The sequence below is a fragment of the Pinus tabuliformis genome, chromosome 9 (genome assembly GCF_031772625.1).
Source record: "Pinus tabuliformis cultivar Carrire ecotype Pingquan chromosome 9, CPIR1, whole genome shotgun sequence".
NCBI lineage: Eukaryota > Viridiplantae > Streptophyta > Pinopsida > Pinales > Pinaceae > Pinus > Pinus tabuliformis.
In genome coordinates this window covers 1,207,858,817-1,207,875,520 of record NC_142307.1, presented here as the reverse complement: position 1 = coordinate 1,207,875,520, position 16,704 = coordinate 1,207,858,817, and the positions used below count along the sequence as shown (strand labels likewise).

At 38.1% G+C, this 16,704-nt stretch overlaps 1 protein-coding gene across 1 annotated transcript in view; it reads right to left on the bottom strand.

The window, feature by feature from the left end:
* Positions 1-16,704, bottom strand: part of LOC149152884 (protein DAMAGED DNA-BINDING 2-like) — a 156,284-nt gene that overhangs the window by 115,338 nt on the left and 24,242 nt on the right. Inside the window, exons 2-3 of the mRNA XM_089440683.1 lie at positions 9,454-9,544; positions 9,159-9,286 (exon numbers count right to left, since the gene is read on the bottom strand). Of these exons, the coding sequence (XP_089296809.1) occupies positions 9,159-9,286; positions 9,454-9,544 (219 nt within the window). The remainder of the gene's footprint in view (positions 1-9,158; positions 9,287-9,453; positions 9,545-16,704) is intronic.

Genomic DNA, 16,704 nt, shown 5'->3' with positions numbered 1-16,704 from the left:
CACTAATGAATGATAAGTCAATGGACATGATTGATCCAAACCCTTTCCCATAAGGTTTTGAAGGATGGAGCTTGCTTGCTTTCTAAGCAAGGTACTATGCGCTTTTAGGGAAAGGAAGAGGATTTTGGGGGTTAGGTGTATAGGAATATGCTTTGAAAGGAGTTCCCCACACCTAAATCCTTGCTAGAATTAGCATCCTGAATGGTTCTTGAAAAATGGTCCTTTGAAGGAGTAGGATCACACGGGGCCAAGCGGACCCGATCTAGGGTATGAGGAAGGTATGAAACAATCAATGATATTCTTACCCTAGACAAGATGGAAAGGATCAAAGAAAGTATTTCACTCAATAATGTTGCTTTGACCCTGGGAAGGGCTAGCCTTAGGGATGGCAAGGAAAGTTTTGGTCCCGGAGCTAGGGCTTGGCTTTTCTCCCAAATCCACTGTCGGAATGTTTTCAAATTTAGAGGAGGGCTAAACTTGTCGGGAAATTGATGCTCTAGGCACCCCAATGTTGCTAGACTTGGGGTAGGTGAAAGAATAAGTGTTTTAGTGACCACCCTTGGTAGGTCAGTGCCTTAATCCTTAGGCAAATGGATTCTATGTTGATTGTGTGTAAGATTTCTTGGTTTTGAGTCAAGGAGGCTTCAAAATTACTTCACAAACCCCTCGAGGACAAGTGAAAGCAATCTTGCGGCTTTTATACTTCAAATGCACAAGTGGAACGGCTTATCAAGGTCAGATTTACCCCTAGGAGATTTCACTCATACTACATGGCCCATAGTTGGAGAGAAATGTTATAATAGAGACAATCCCACAATATTAAGCAATAAATTTGCATGTAACAATTAACCTTAAAACAACGAAAATCCCAATCTAGCATATATGACAAAAGTAACAAGATCAACATCAAAAATTTTGTACTTACATAAAGTAGAGTATATCCAACCATTCACAAATGACAATAGAAAAGCTCCAAGAAAAGATAGACCAATAACCATACATCAAAATTCATCCATAAATGCTCCAATTCATCCTCTAGGAAAATGTGCAAAATTCTCTAAAGAAGAGAGAGAGATCCAATCCAAAGTGATGATCAAAAATGATCTCACCTCACTTGAATTTATACACATCTAAGGAGTTCGAATCAGCCTCCTTGGCTTACATAGACCCCAAAAATAAAATAATGTGCTAATAATACAACTTTTGGTGACAACCCCACCAAACTAGCTCATGAATGAAAAGATAAGCCTCTCAAGAGGTCAAATAATAATCTATGCATGTTATAGGGCTCTCTAAGAGACCTAATGAGGTCCTTGGGTGCCACAATGAAGAATAGGACCCTCAAAAGCAATGGACAAGGGGTTGGCCCCTTGTAATAACTTGCGGTTCTCCAAATGACATGTGGAGGCACACAAGTGTCCTCATGGGTCTCCAAACAAATCGAAGATTCCTATAAGTCGACCTCAAGGGCTAGGATGATGGTGTAGGTGATGCCACATCATTGTGGAAGTCCTAAATCATCTGCCAAGTGTATGGTGTAGATTTGGGGCCGGTTGCGCATGATGGATCAAGTGCATCCTCCCCATCCAATAGGTGAACCACGAGCAATCTCTAAATGGCTTTGGGGATCCATGGAGTGTACTCTGTTGCTATGGAGGCCCATGGCTCTCAATGCTCACCCTACATGTACCAATGTAGCCCTCTGGAGGATTAGGACCCCATATATGGAGACCAGACCCCAAATGGAAACCATCTGCAATCCTGCATAAGATCCAATGTGTCCCCTAGCCTTCCAATACAACAAGTCATTAGAGAAATTGAGTAAATGAGCTTACCTAATCATGGACCACAGGTGGGGACTTCACAATGGCCTACCCTTCCATAATAGGCTTCAGGATGTGCTAATGTCTCCTAAACTCCGAAGGGGTTAACCAAGCACCCTATTAGGTAATTTTTACCTCTAAAGGGGATAATATAGTCAAGGTACATCCGTCAAAAGGTGGTGACATGTGACAGATAGGTGAATGAAGTAGGGGATGAGAAGGGACAGCCCTGGGTCACATGTTGGGGTCCAAGGGTAGCTAATAAGAGGGAAGCCCACACTTTGGGTTTATAATGTGTAGGAGGGAGCAATTGTGGTACATGGGTGCCCCACCTTAGTTTTTCCACCATTCTTTATATGCCTTTTGCCTTTTATGCTTTTCTTTGATTCACTGCTCGAGGCTCAAGGAGTTGAAGCATGGCGTGTAAGATATCGCAGTGGAATCCCCCCTTTAAGGTGGGGCGGTTCAACGCCCACTAGGGGTTGGGACAATCATGGGTTCCTATATGATGAAGAAGGCTCATAGAACCTGTAGGAACCAGGGTGATGGCCATGATAATCGGGTGGAGCTCATGTGTTGGATTTTGTCTCGACATCTTTTGCATTTTGTGGTACTTTTCCTGTTGAACGTGGCCATATATGCTTTGAACTTTCTTTTCAACTGCATCAACCTTTGGGCTTCATTCCAGGGCATGACCCAAGGTGTGGGCAAGGGGAAGGGGCAGGCTAACCCTATGTGGACCCAATGGAGGAATGTGGACCTAGGCAGGAAAAGTGATGGATGGGATAATAACGAGTGGAAAAAAAGGGTAATATAAGCGGATAAGGGAGCGAAACCATGCAACTAAAATCAAGGTTTCCCGTGAAATACCATCCCTGAAACCAAATGGTCAGTAAAAGAGATCCCACGGGATTAGAATCCAAAGTTAATTCCTAAAAGGCATCTAGGGGACAGAATCCAGACTTAGCCCATTCTTTCCGGCAAATCCCCCCATTAATCCATGCCCAAAAGTGTCCATGACAAGCAAACTATAATACTCAATTTCAAAATGACAAGACATACCTTTAGATTCGGGAGGCCCACCTTCAAACATATGATCATGGCAGATGGGCAAGGGACCACATGGATGGCTCAAGTGGCGGAGAAATAGCACAATGAGCTAGTTGATGGCTGCAAGGGGTTGTTGTCTACTCGTTGAGGACCATCTTGGAGAAAAAATTCTCCTAGGAATATTACCCACAAAATGGTGGGTAACAATGCCCTAACAAACTTCATTGTCGTCTATAGATGCCCTAATAGGCCTCTTTGTTTCCTAACTGCAAGTCCAAACCCTCGCTATTGCCTTGAGTTTCCTTAAGGCCTTCACAACTGCCAAAATGCATCTTTGTTGCTCTCGGACTGCCTTTTCTCTACCTCAGCAGTGCCCTAACAACTCCTCGTGTCCATAAAAGCCTTATAGCCTACATTAACCCAAAATAGTCCTTTGTTGCCCAAATAGTGACACAGAACCTTGCTACCATAGAATTAGACCTTGAACAGACCTACGCCTTTTCAAAATAGTCGTTCTCTACCCAAATCATGCCACCGAGCCTCGTTGCCACAGAATTAGGCCATGAATAGACCTAGGCTATCCCAGGATAAGCATTCACTGCCTAGATAATGCCACAAAAGCTCGTTGCCACATAATTAGGCCTTGACCTACGTTATCCCAAAATAAGCCTTTGTTGCCTAGATAATGCCACAAAACTTCGTTGCCACAGAATTATCCCTTCAGAAAACTCTTGTTGCTACAAATGGATGAATGATGCATCAAAAATTATGATAAATAGGGTAAAGAGGAAGGTGGATTGGCTAAGGTGTAATCTTTCACCACCAAAACCAACCAGAGAAAAAGGGGTCTTAAAACCCTCAAGAGCCTCAACTCACAAATCAGAAAGGACCACAATCCACGATGATCAAAATGAATCTCCTCCCTCCTTTTTATAAATTTCCCTTGGGGTTTTTCCCTCCTAATTTAAATTTTGAGTGGCTCACAAGTTTCCCTCCATTTGCCCCAAATTTGACTTCTATTGCAAGTTTCCCTCCATTCACCCCAAATTATGTAATGTTACCCCAATGAAATCAAAAATGAGTTCCCCCCTTTACAAAAGACTATAGCCTACGAGTTTAGATAGGCTACTACATCGTCCCTTGGGAATCTAATTAAAAGAGTACATTATATCATCCCCTTGTTCAATGGTTTGTTTGACTGGTTATGACTTGGCACAACAATCATTATATTATTTTATTATTTTGTTGACTTTTCACTATTGGATGTAATCATTTGCACACTTATGGAGGTTGTTATGCCATGGAGACATCAACAAAGAGGATCTTAATAAGGAGGCATCCACCTTTTGGAGCTTTATTTACACATATTTTCATATTTAGAGGGGACATATTCCCTTGGGATCCACACATTCTTCCTACAGTTGGTTGTGTTGCAAAGGTTTTAAGGCAATAGAGGAGCACCCTCCCTTATTTATCATTTCTCACATGTGAAAGATTCAATTATAGCGTTGACTAGTATGTGCATCAAACCCCTAGACATGGCACCTCTTTTTAGCTTTGCCTCTTGTAAAGCAAACCTTTCATGGATCATTTTAGTATTGTCTTGAAGAATGCACTCTAGAAGGAATTATTTTATCACTTGTTGGAGCATTTGCCAAGGTCAATTACCTACATGGAGGAGACCTCCCACCTACTAGAACTCTCTCATACATATGGAGATTTGTACATGTGCCATGGCTATTTGTAATTTATCATTTGCTTGAATTGTCCACTCAAATTAGTTGAGGGGTAATAAGTCTTTATGATTTCCCAAGATAGATCACAAGGATGAATATTACTATTTTATTGGAGAAGGTTTTGAGCCTCCTCATCTAAGAAAAGGAGCTCCTCTTATTGTAATGGTTGTTGAAGGTTTATGGAGACACTTGATTATTGTTTGGCATATTACAGTAACTTGCTTGGATCTTGAGGCTCGTATTATTGGAACTAATTTGCTGAATATAATCTCATCTCTTCAAGTGTGTCAATGGGAGCTTAATCTGGGATTCTAGGTACTATTGTTCCTAAATCAAGTGAATTTAGGGATGTTTAATTTCGTCTTGAAAATTCTGTTTAAATTTAAGTGATATTTCTTGATTAGAACTTGCTGGAATTTATCTTCTTTCAGTTGTAAACTTTCCTCTTGCATATTTGATAAATGTTCCCTCATTGGAACTCTAGATCTGAATTCTGAATTTGACAACAGCAAGAAATAGTTCAGTATAGCATGTTTGTTTCCACAGTAATCAACCTTACTTCTTAGAGAAGGTTGTGCATAAGACCTTGCCTTATAGACCCCATAAGCCCAAAGATGATGTTTAGGCACTAATCTTGCTTTTCAACCATTCAAAAGACTACCAAATCTATACTTTATTTTTGGTTTTATATACCTGGAAATTAGATTGAAAATATCATAATCCGGATTTATTTTAAGTCTAAGAAAAAACTCACAAATGTGTGATCTGTATTAAACTATCTCTTTCATTTAGATATGGAATTTCATACAAGATGTTCATACATTTAAAAACCAAACCAAACCTAAGTCTTCATGACCATTGTATTCCTAATATTTTGCTAGACTTAGACTACCTTAGGGATTCCCCCCCTTGAGTGGGAGAAAAGCGAACCTAAAGAGTGGGAGAGAGTTATTGAGGTGACATTGAATAACCTCTCTGAGTTTCTCTAAGGTCTTCACTTTGTTAATTAGGACTTTGACACCTTGCGCGAGGTTTTGAACAGTAGAACAGCCCAAGATGGCCAATCTCAAAATGGAGTACAAGGGAAGAACTAATAAAAGCACGGCAAATAATGATGGAAATGCAACAATGCAATTTCAAGGACTCTATGCTTCAAGTCTTCTCTAGTAACATCTATAAAATAAAGTAGGCATGTGAGACATACTTGGCCTTGCAATCTCATGAGGGGCGGTATAGCAAAGTGAAACATGGAGATGAATTCCAAAAAACAAACTAAATAAGAAAAATGAAAAGGGAAGAGCTTGAGATTCACATGCAAGACATAAGATAAAAAATTTGGGAGCCCCTTGTAGTGTTTCATCTTCTACATTTTCTAACTAATGCCAATGTAGATCTGTGTCTCTTGACAGAATTATTATTTTTCTGTTGTGCAATCATACATCTGAGCCTTCCAAGTACCCATACAATTAGAATACTTTTTCAAGTGTTGGACAAAATGGAGTATGTTTTCCTAACTTATATAGTTTCCCATCAACATCACTCACATGCTTGTAATTGCTTGCTCGATTGAGTTATGTTGAAATTTCCAACACCATAAGATATTGATCTCATCAAAGCCTCTCTGTTCATTATTGTCTCCACCATAAGTGTTGAGGTGTTCCCATAGGCACGTCATAAAAAGATTACATGTTCAAGTGGAATCTCACTCTATAACTCATTAGAACCAACATGTGCATAGAGCCTTTTGACATTACATGCTCTCCTATAATGTATGTGAGTATGCATTGTGTCTGCCCATTCAAAAGTTTCCATATCTCCAACATACTCTCACAATCACATATCTTGGTTCTCTTGTGTATCGTTGCTCACATTATTTTAAGCCAGCAAGTGTTTGAAACCAATGTTGTATTGGAAAATCAAAAGGCAAAAAGATTTTCTTATCTTGATAGTTACTTGTGATTATCTTTAAATTCATATTATCTTTTTTTATCTTCTTATCATCAAGAAGCTACCAAAAACATAAGTACATGAAGATCAACACAATAGAGACACAAGATATAGGCTCTCAGCCAGGGCTAAAACCCCTCTTCTAGGGGAAAACCCAAAACTTCTCTTCTCTTCCTTTAGAACCAAATCAAATGAGATAACCAAGACCTTTGACCAGACCAAAAGACCTCCTCCAATCCACCAAGTCAACCTCCCAAGATGATTAGTCCAACTTCAATAGTCAACTCTAGTCAAACTGCTTCAATCCTGCAACAAACCCAGATTTCGGCCCTCCTGCTTCAGATTTTCAGCCCTACTGCAGATCTGCAACTTCGGCCCTCCTACAGCAACCCAGAAACTCGCATGTGTGGCAGAACAGAGAGAATTTTGGCTTCCTTTTGCTTGACAAATGTCTCCTCCTCCTCCTTTGCTAGGGTTATCTCCTTTTCTAGGTATTTTGCACTTCTTTCTTCCTCCTGCAATTGCAAATCAAACTTGCTTGATTGGATGTCCAAATGAGGTCGAGTAGCATTGCTTTTATAGTCATTCTGTGAGGTTGCATTCCTTCAATGGCACCAACTTGACTAGAGCAAAGGCCGACTTGTTGGAGGAGTCATAAAATACAATTTTGATTCAAAAATAAATTTCTTTCTTGACATACAAAGCCCAAGAAGGATCTAAACCATAATGACAAGGACTATGACTCATGGCATAAACAATAGAAGCCTACAATGAAGGCTTTGACCTAGAAATAAAATAAATAAAGCATGAAACCCATGCTTATAAATAATTTTTCTTTTACAAGAAAAAATTATTTTCTTTCTTTTGACAAATACACTATATCATGACTCAAGTACAATTATGAAGACCGATACCAGTTACATTTCTCAACATGTTGGCCAACCTTTCATCTCCATAGCATAATATACCAAATGTACGAACAGAGTAGGTGATCTTGGTTGGTTGGGACATATGACTATCATTCTTATATATATTATATGGGGGTCCCAAAGCTAACAGAGATAGGCCTTAGGTACCATTGAGAGGATCGGTTGATCTATGATGAAAACTCTTACAACTACTAGAACACAAAACACTTGTGTAAATGATAGCCCAGTCATAAGAGAACTGACTATTAAAGGATGGTTGCATTGACTAAACAACATGGTTCTTGTTTCATCCTCAAGAGCAAGCAACACCCATTAGTGGTAAAAATTGAAAGGATATAAAAACAATCCTTCTATCTTTCTCACTGTTCCTTGGGCCTGAAGTTTCTTGTGTGGGTAGCATGTGGCTTGTTTCCACTGTTTACAAGGAATTAATCAACTGTCATGATAATTCACACATGTCATTGTACTAGCCAACCACCAGAAGATGCATGTAGCAATTGTCCTTTGAGTTGTAAAGGAATGAGTTAGGTGACATCCTCCATAGCATTTGGAAATAATGAACGAAGGAGGCCCAGATAGCATTAGATTAGGCCATAAGCCTCAACTAAGTTATCAGAGGATGACAACCCTTTTTAAGTGATTGTCAAAAGCCACTTCAATCATATCTACTATACAGGCACCTCGTATTGTTTCATCACAGTGGGGCCCCATCTGCCACACAGTACCTTATGAATAGTGTTGAGTGATATGGCTTGGTGACTATGATCAACTGTGCATTTCCATGGGTTACAATGGTTGAATTTTTATCTCACCTATTATCTCCTAAAGTTGTCCGTAAGAAAAGGGGAACTTCAAAAGGATAGTCTAGGATTAGTACTCCCATCACTAACAAAGTCTTCTACTTTTATATCAGTGCTTCGCTAATTCAAGGGGGTTGTCAACTAGAAAATTTTAGATTCTTCAAATCTGCAAACCAGTTTCTTAAAGCTACTGTTAGATACTTCAAGATTTCAATCAAAAGACCTCAACTCTAAAATTTAACTTGATGACAAAACTCTTCAAAATGTAACTTAAACTTTCATTTTTATGTGATTGGTACTATAATACAGCAAGGATATGATATAAGATGATAAAAGAAATGGAGAAAAACAATAATTATATAATGGGAAGTCCAACTAGGCCATCAAACAACCAGTGTAGATGAAGTTACTACAAATTTAATCTCGAGAACTAAAACCCAAGCCATAAGATTAAATCAGATGAAATAATTTTATTAGTGCTCAATAAATAACCACAATAGTAGGTCAATGGGACTCAAAAAGACAACCAGTGTAAGTATACTGCTGTAGTGCAAACTTCAAATCAACACTTGAACATAATCTCCAAAAAACAAAAAGCCAAAAGGGTGGACAACAGTAAAAGGTCATAATTGCAAGAGTGGGAGGCCATAATGCTTATAAAGACAAGCAAAGAAAAGCATTTCCAAAAGTACAAACAAGCCCAACATTAATTTTAAGTTTAGTAGTAAACTCTGAACTGAAGAAACACATATCTCTTAGATTTCCTCATTCATTGGTTACAAGATTTAATTCAAAAGTATAAGCACAAAACAGTAAGCTGAACTTCAATTAATGAGGTACATACTATAGAAATACATGCAATAAACAACATACCATATTGATATGATTTCTGATTTGCCGTTCAAATACAAAGTCAAAGCCACTCTGGACATATTTGCGAGGGCCAGGGACAACCCCATATTCTGTTGCTATGCGATGTGGGCATGTCATCGTGGTGTGCCCTTAAAAATAACAGCCATCAAATCACATTTAACACCTGATCTATTAATAAATCTTGCAATGGGGTTACAATTAATATACCATCCCCCTACCACCTCTAAAAGGTGAGGTACTTTTTGCAAAAGGGCATTGAAATGAGGCATGAGCATACAACACAACCACAACTTACCAGGCTGTTTACATAAGAAACATGGCTTTTGAGGGCAATCAATATAGGTAGCTCCTTTGAACCCTGCCTCGTGGCCTTTCTGTTTACACACCTGCTCAACAACATAATATGTGAACAATACGAAATAAGGTGGACATGCTTCTACCCAAATAACTTGATCGAAAACATGGAAATCATAGCAATTTTTCCAGTATATCCATGCTCCTAGTTTGCTCATAAGTTTTTGTCAATCAAAACTTACACTATGGCATAAAGAAGCATCTAGCACCATTAAAATGCCTTTGGAAAACTTTAAAACAAAAATATTTAAAATGAAACATTGTGAAGCTAAATAAAATCCAAGAAATTCAGTGTTAAAAAAGTCTATTCTAGGTATCAGGTTTACTAGCAACCCAAAAGATGTCTTTATTGGTCTTTGCACTCTTTAGACACCAGATTTTCAAAAGTATAACAAATATTTCAAGAAAAGAGGCTTCATGGGAGGGAGGGTTAAGTACAAACTCATATGAACTACAAAAGTCCAAACTTGATACACAAAGAGAAAGCAAATAACACAATAACAAGTCAAAGGTTCCAATTCAATCCCAGTAGGCTACCTGTTATAGTTCAGAAGAAATGTAGGTGAGAGATATGAAACCATTGCGGACCAGATAAATCATAAAACTGCACATATACTCATCCGAATTTCAAATTTAAAAAGTAATGTTTGCTGTGGCCTTCAATAACTAGAAGTAGTATTTAGAACTTGTGTTTGCTGTGGACAGGTTACAGTAAAAGCATAGTTTAAACCTACATACCTGGAAGAAAGCAGGAGATTGTGATAAACAGTTTTCAATGCAACTATGGTTTTCTATCCATCAAAAAGTTTTGCATAACTATGCAGGGAACTTCCTGGCGAATTAAACAGTCCTCTACAGCTGATGGTTGGAACTTGGCACAATTAGCCGAAGGGGATTTATTTTGAAAGTTGATTTCAACGGTGGCATACACGTGGTCACCTACGCCAACCTATGTCACAAGGTTCGTCGAACTTTAACCTTGAGGTTCGAATTTTGGCGAACCTTAAAAAAAAATTTGAGGTTCGGCAAACCTCATCGAACCTCATAGCCATTGACCAAGTACATAGATCGAAACTCATAACTTCATGTCACAACACAAGCTTGTAATTTATCCTTGGAGTTTCCATGTCCGTGATAGCACTTTTTATGTTTACTTATGTTGATTTCTTACTAGTTTATCCTATAATTCATTTTAAATTAAGATATATATATATATATAGAGAGAGAGAGAGAGAGACGAACCTAATGGCAAACCTCATCCGAACCTCATCAAAAAATTCGAACTCAAACCAAACCTAATCATTGCCAAACCCGAACCATGTGACATTGCTGCCAACAACTAAAAGTGCAATCAAGTTCCACATATTAGAGAAATCCACAGGTGATGCTGAATTTCTGGGCGCTTGGAATCTAGCAATGTATGAATGTCCTTTATTTCCAACCATGCAAATAAATTCTGCAGATCTTACATGAGACAGCTTCCCCAGCAAATATAATATTTCCAATCAGGACCAACAGTACAGTGTAGACCATGATTTTTGACAATTAAAATCACATTTGTCAGGATGGGCTTTATGTGGTTCATGAAATCAAGGGATTCCATGCATATGAGGTTGAATTTTTGGAGGCCATAAGTCTTGTATGGGTGGAAATGAAGGGTACGTAGTGATTATCGTTTAAAACTGAAGCATCATACTTTTGTTGCTATTATTTCTCAAGCTTTATGCAAATGGTCTCCACAAAAGCAAGCAAGAGGGGCAGATCAATAAAAGAAAAGGAAAAACTCTAATCTGTGTTTTCTACATGAATGCTAAGGTTTGGCCAGACCAGAACTTTGATTATAATGGAACACCTAAAACTTCAGTAACAATCCTAGAACATCTGCATATTGCAAAATTGGAGCCAGGTGATGTAGATGCTTATCATTAAAAAATGTTGATATAATTTAAAGGAAAAATAAGCACATATCTGATTTCCAACTACCATTATTTCTTGGGCAATGGCAATCAGTTCTTATACATATTGACATTTCCAGAATGTGATATAGGTATCGAAATCAATTGATGACTAGTTGCAAAGCAAGGATGGTGTCAAAATTCATTTTACTTCCAAGAGGGATTTCATAATTGTTTTGGAATATCAACATGAATTGTTCATGACTCTTTTTTATCTTGTCATTTGCAATCACCTCATATACGTACTACAGCCCATAGGCAGGCTAAATTATCCTGTCCAAGGTAATTTAAATAATATTATGTGTAGCAGACACCTTGTATAAATGTGTTCGTGATTAATGTAATAATAAATGTAGACACAATTGTGAGACTTGGTTCCTTCGTGAGAGATCTCTCTTATTTTGTTTCTTCTGCTGTGTATTCATATGGGCAAATGCATTATGTACATCCCATAAGCTAAAAAATGATGCAGCCCACACGCAGACTACACTGCTATGTTCAACAAATTTAAATAATATTAGGCATAGGAGACATATTGTATAAATAATAAATATATGTCCATGGTCAATGCCAATGTGGAAAAAGTTGAACTCAGGAATAAATCGGCAAGGGTTCGAAAATTGAAAAAGTCATAAAAGTCGGGAGAAAATTGAAAAAATCGGCAAAAACTCTGCAAAATTAAAAAAGTACAAAAATATTCATTTTTTTTTTATTTTTTTAGCATCTAAAGTATCCACAACATTAAATAAATGCATTGCCACATAAATATGAAAAGAAAGCTAATATATAAGATGTATAAGAACTTAAAAAGTCTAGTGCTACATCACATATCAACAGTGAATCAAGTCTTGAATCCTGAGTCCTAACTCAGTCTCAAGAGTCAAAATATCAACAAAAAATATAATAAATGTATATCATCATCATGAGTCATCTACATGTCATAAACTAATCAGTCACTGAGTTCCTCTGCCCCTTTTACGGGAATAGGGAATGGCTTTTCCTCTAGAGGAAGAAAGCCCTAACCCTGGGGCTAGAAATGGTCTCTGTCGTCCTCTAGAATCAAAAATAGGAGGTCGCATCTATCCTCTGTTGTTGTTCATGCTCCAAATCCACGCCACAAAACTGGTCAAATCTGCTCCTCGGTAGGGACAAATTCCTCTCTCCACAAGGTTGAATCGTTAAGGATTGAGTGCAAAATGAGTTAAAAAAAACCGATTTTTCCTAACTTATACGTGGCCCAGAAAATACTCACGATTTTTGGATCAAATCACGATAAAATCGCGAGTTTATAGTTAAAACGCGATTTTTTCAAGTTTTAAAAATTCCCAAAAAAACTCGGCCGATAACATCGGTGAGTTGAAAAACTCGCAATTTCCTGATTTTATCGAGATGTTATCGAGAGGCTTTCCGCAGATGCAATAGAGACACAATTTTGAGACAGTTTCCTTGTGAGAGATGTCTCTTATTTTGTTTCTTATGTAAGAAAACTAAAATTCACTGTACAAGGCAAATGCATTATGTACAACCCTTAAGCTAACAAGCCACGTCCCAGATGTAGTACAACCTAGATAGTGGCTAACAAAATTTCTATACATAGAGCTCGATTTCGAGAATCAAATCAAAATTTCAGTTAGGACAGTATTAAATGAGAGGTTACTTAACAAACTACTTATTATGCATGTCTTTGACACATCACAAATGCAATACAACCCAAATAGTGACTAGCTAAACTACCATATGTTGCACCCGTTTTCATGAATGGAATCTAAATGTCCTTAGTTTAAAATCTTTAACAAGTGTTTATGAAATTCCCTTTACTTTTAGAATTTAGTGCATCTTTCATTTCCCTATAGCAGGCATTTTTCTTCTTCTTCTTCTTTCTCTAGTCTGCATGTTTAAAAATATATAATTTTAAAATTTTCATTTTATTAATTTTAAAATCTTTTATACACAATTTCATTGTAAAAAAATAGCATTCAGAGGTATTTGCCAAACTCCCATTGCATTCTACCATTATTGGAAAAACAACCTTTAAACTAAATAAGAACCAATATAAACCTACTCTATTACAGGTTATAAAAGGTCTCATTTCTCTTAAAAAAAGGACTAAATTGACTCCCATGCAAGGTTTTCAAACTTGGCCACCTCAAATTTGAATTCAACTAAGTTGTCCTTGGCATGTTTTGACTCGGCCATTTGAACAGTACATGAAACAATTTGGTATTAAATCGATCAAGTTAGTCCAACTCAATTGAATCTGTAATTACTTGGCTAAGTCATACCCTACAAGTCCATGGCGCATATTTTGAGGGTAAACTTCAAAAAAAATTAAAAATTACACCTAACGCCTAATTTCCCTTCCCCTCAACCTTAAAACCTCATTGCAAAGAGTGTAGCATCCCTTTTTTCCGAATGTCAATTACAAGACCGACTCAGTAGCCTATTTCATTCCCATAGGCCATAGGGGACATTACATGATGAGTTTTCATGATTTTCTAAATTGATAATTACTTCCAATGATGTCATAATTAATCCTTCTTGTGTCATATTCATCAATAAGCAATTATACATAGAAAAGCTCAAGCGTAAAACAATAATGACAGCAGGATCATGAAGAGAAAGCCAAACACAAGAGACAAAAATTTACCCTGGGAAAACCCTAACTAGGGAAAAACCCAACAATATTTTCTTACAAAAATTGTCCAATTCAACAAGAAATACAATCTCATTTTCTAGTCAATATATGTCAAACTGACCTCAGAAACAAATGAGTCAAACCTGGTCAAACAGACCAAGATTTCGGCTTTCTTGTTGCTACTTCAAAAATTTGGTCAACCTTGGTCAACAGGGCCAAATTTCAGCCTCTTGTACTTGCCTCAACAACCATAGTCAACCGTGGTCCAAAACTATCAAAAAATTGGTCAAACAAACTGCCTAAAACTTCGTCAAATTGTCAATTAACACGAGTCAAAGAGGTTGGTCAAACTTTGATAGTTGGTCTCCTCTCTTCTTCGCACATGTGAACAGAACCTTAGATGTTATGATGTGATCTGAATTTTCTCACTCCAAATGATGAGGTCGAATGGCAATATATAGTAATTTTACGAGCCCAGATAGGTGTCTCCCTCAACTGGGCTGACTTGACTTTTGGAGGCAATTTTGAAAATTCAAAATTTAAATTTTCCTTCTTTTGTTTTGGAGCCAACTTGAATTCAATTTATATTTTTCATTTCTTTCAATTGTTGTGGACTAATGCAATTTGAGAGACCAATTGCAGCTACAAAATTCAACACTCCCTCTTAGCTAGGGAGGTATTCTCTTTGACTTCTTCAAATGTTCTCTTGTTGAAAAAAAACCTCCATTCCAAGAAAATGTTGAATGAGCTCAGTTATATTGATGAATCATGTTCTGTGACAGAACCATGTGGAAAGCATCCTGCATCAACATCATCCAAAGGGATCTAGTCACCCACTAGTCACATTTCCTTTGCAAAGGATCCAGCCACCCACAAGCTAATTACCCATTAGCTAGTCAGGTACCCCTTGACACAAGACTGGTCCTTGGGCCACCAATCTACCAAGTCATCACTTGGAGTCATGTCAGGAACCCCCTGACCCATGGTGAAACCCTTAGCCCGTTTATCATTCCCACATGTCGTCACATGTTATTGAATGGTAAAAATACTTGCCCAATGCTACAAGGCACTCACTCGACCCACTAGCCAAAACCCATGACAATATGGTCAGGTAACTCCTAACTAGGGAAGCACTCCAGGCCTTAATGCTATATAAGCCAAGCTCTCTAGCCACATTACATGGCCCTCGATCATACCTATGACCTGTCAATATGCTAACTTGGGGAGAATTTCCACCCTTTAATGCTACAACATCAACAATCCCTTTAACCAAGGGAAGCATTCTCAACCACTCCAAGCTTGTCCCTAAAGTAAACAAACTCCATCCTAGGACAGAGGCTTTGTGAGAATGTCAACAATTTTGCTCGTTTGTGGAAATGCATTCGAGCCTCACTGCTTACGTATGTACCATATCCCGGTACTTGATCTCCATGTGCTTCGACCTATTATCACAGTCGTCTCTAGCATCTAATCAAATAATCCTGCGAATAGCTTCTGAAGCCACACTACTTCACAACTTGCCAAATCAGCTGCAATATACTCAACCTCTACAGTCCTAAGTGCGACATATGTTTGCTTCCTACCAAGCAGAATACAAACTGAATCATCATTCTGATGTGCTCTTTCAGTCTTCAGCACTCTCTACCCACTCTGAATCTGTATATCCTAGCAATTGTACTTCATCATTTTAGACATGTACCATGTCGGTACTACAACACATGTTGTGTCGCATGCTTAGCTCAACCATAAACTAACCAATTTCACTGGATGCATCACCGCAGCTACTAAAGCAGATCTTGCTATAGCAATCATGGTTGCTCCCTCTACCACTTAGCTTCTTCAGATTAGTTACCATGGGAGTGGCCATGGACTAGTTGTCCATCAGCGCAAATCTCTGAAGGATTGTGATAATATGCTTCCTTTGGCGAAGGAAGATCTCACCCTGCTTCTGCCACGCTTCTAGTCCCAAGAAGAAATATATCCAACCAAGATCCTTCATCTTGAACTCAAATTACAACCCCCTCTAACATTGAAACAGGTCTTGAATGCTCCCTTTGTCACATGAGTCCTTCTGCTCCCATCATAAACAAGGCATATAAAAACAAGATCATTAGATATCCATCAATACAAGAATACCATACCCGAGGTCTGTACAAAGCTTTCTTCAATCTGCAAACACAGGATTTTCTCTCATGTACCTCAAAGCCCTAAGGTAGCTCTATGTACACTTCTTCTTCCTCAATTACTCCATTGAGAAAAACGGTCTCCACATCCACCTGATGTACTTTCCAATCCATAATACAGGCAACATAAGCAATCATTCTAATAAAAGTGTACCTAACAGTTGGAGCAAACAATTCCTCATAGTCCTCACCCTCTTCTTGGGAGAATCATTGCTTTGTACTTCTCTATGTTGCCATCACTACTGACTTTACATAGATCTCGGTAAAATGACATCCTTCGAACTTTGTCAAAATTGGCAACTAAGGCCAAATTACACTTTGGACAGCTCATTTGATGGAGATGATGATTGCATTTAATTCCTCTTTTCGAGGGGACCAAAATCAACCTAAAGATCATCAAATTTGGACAAGCAGAAATG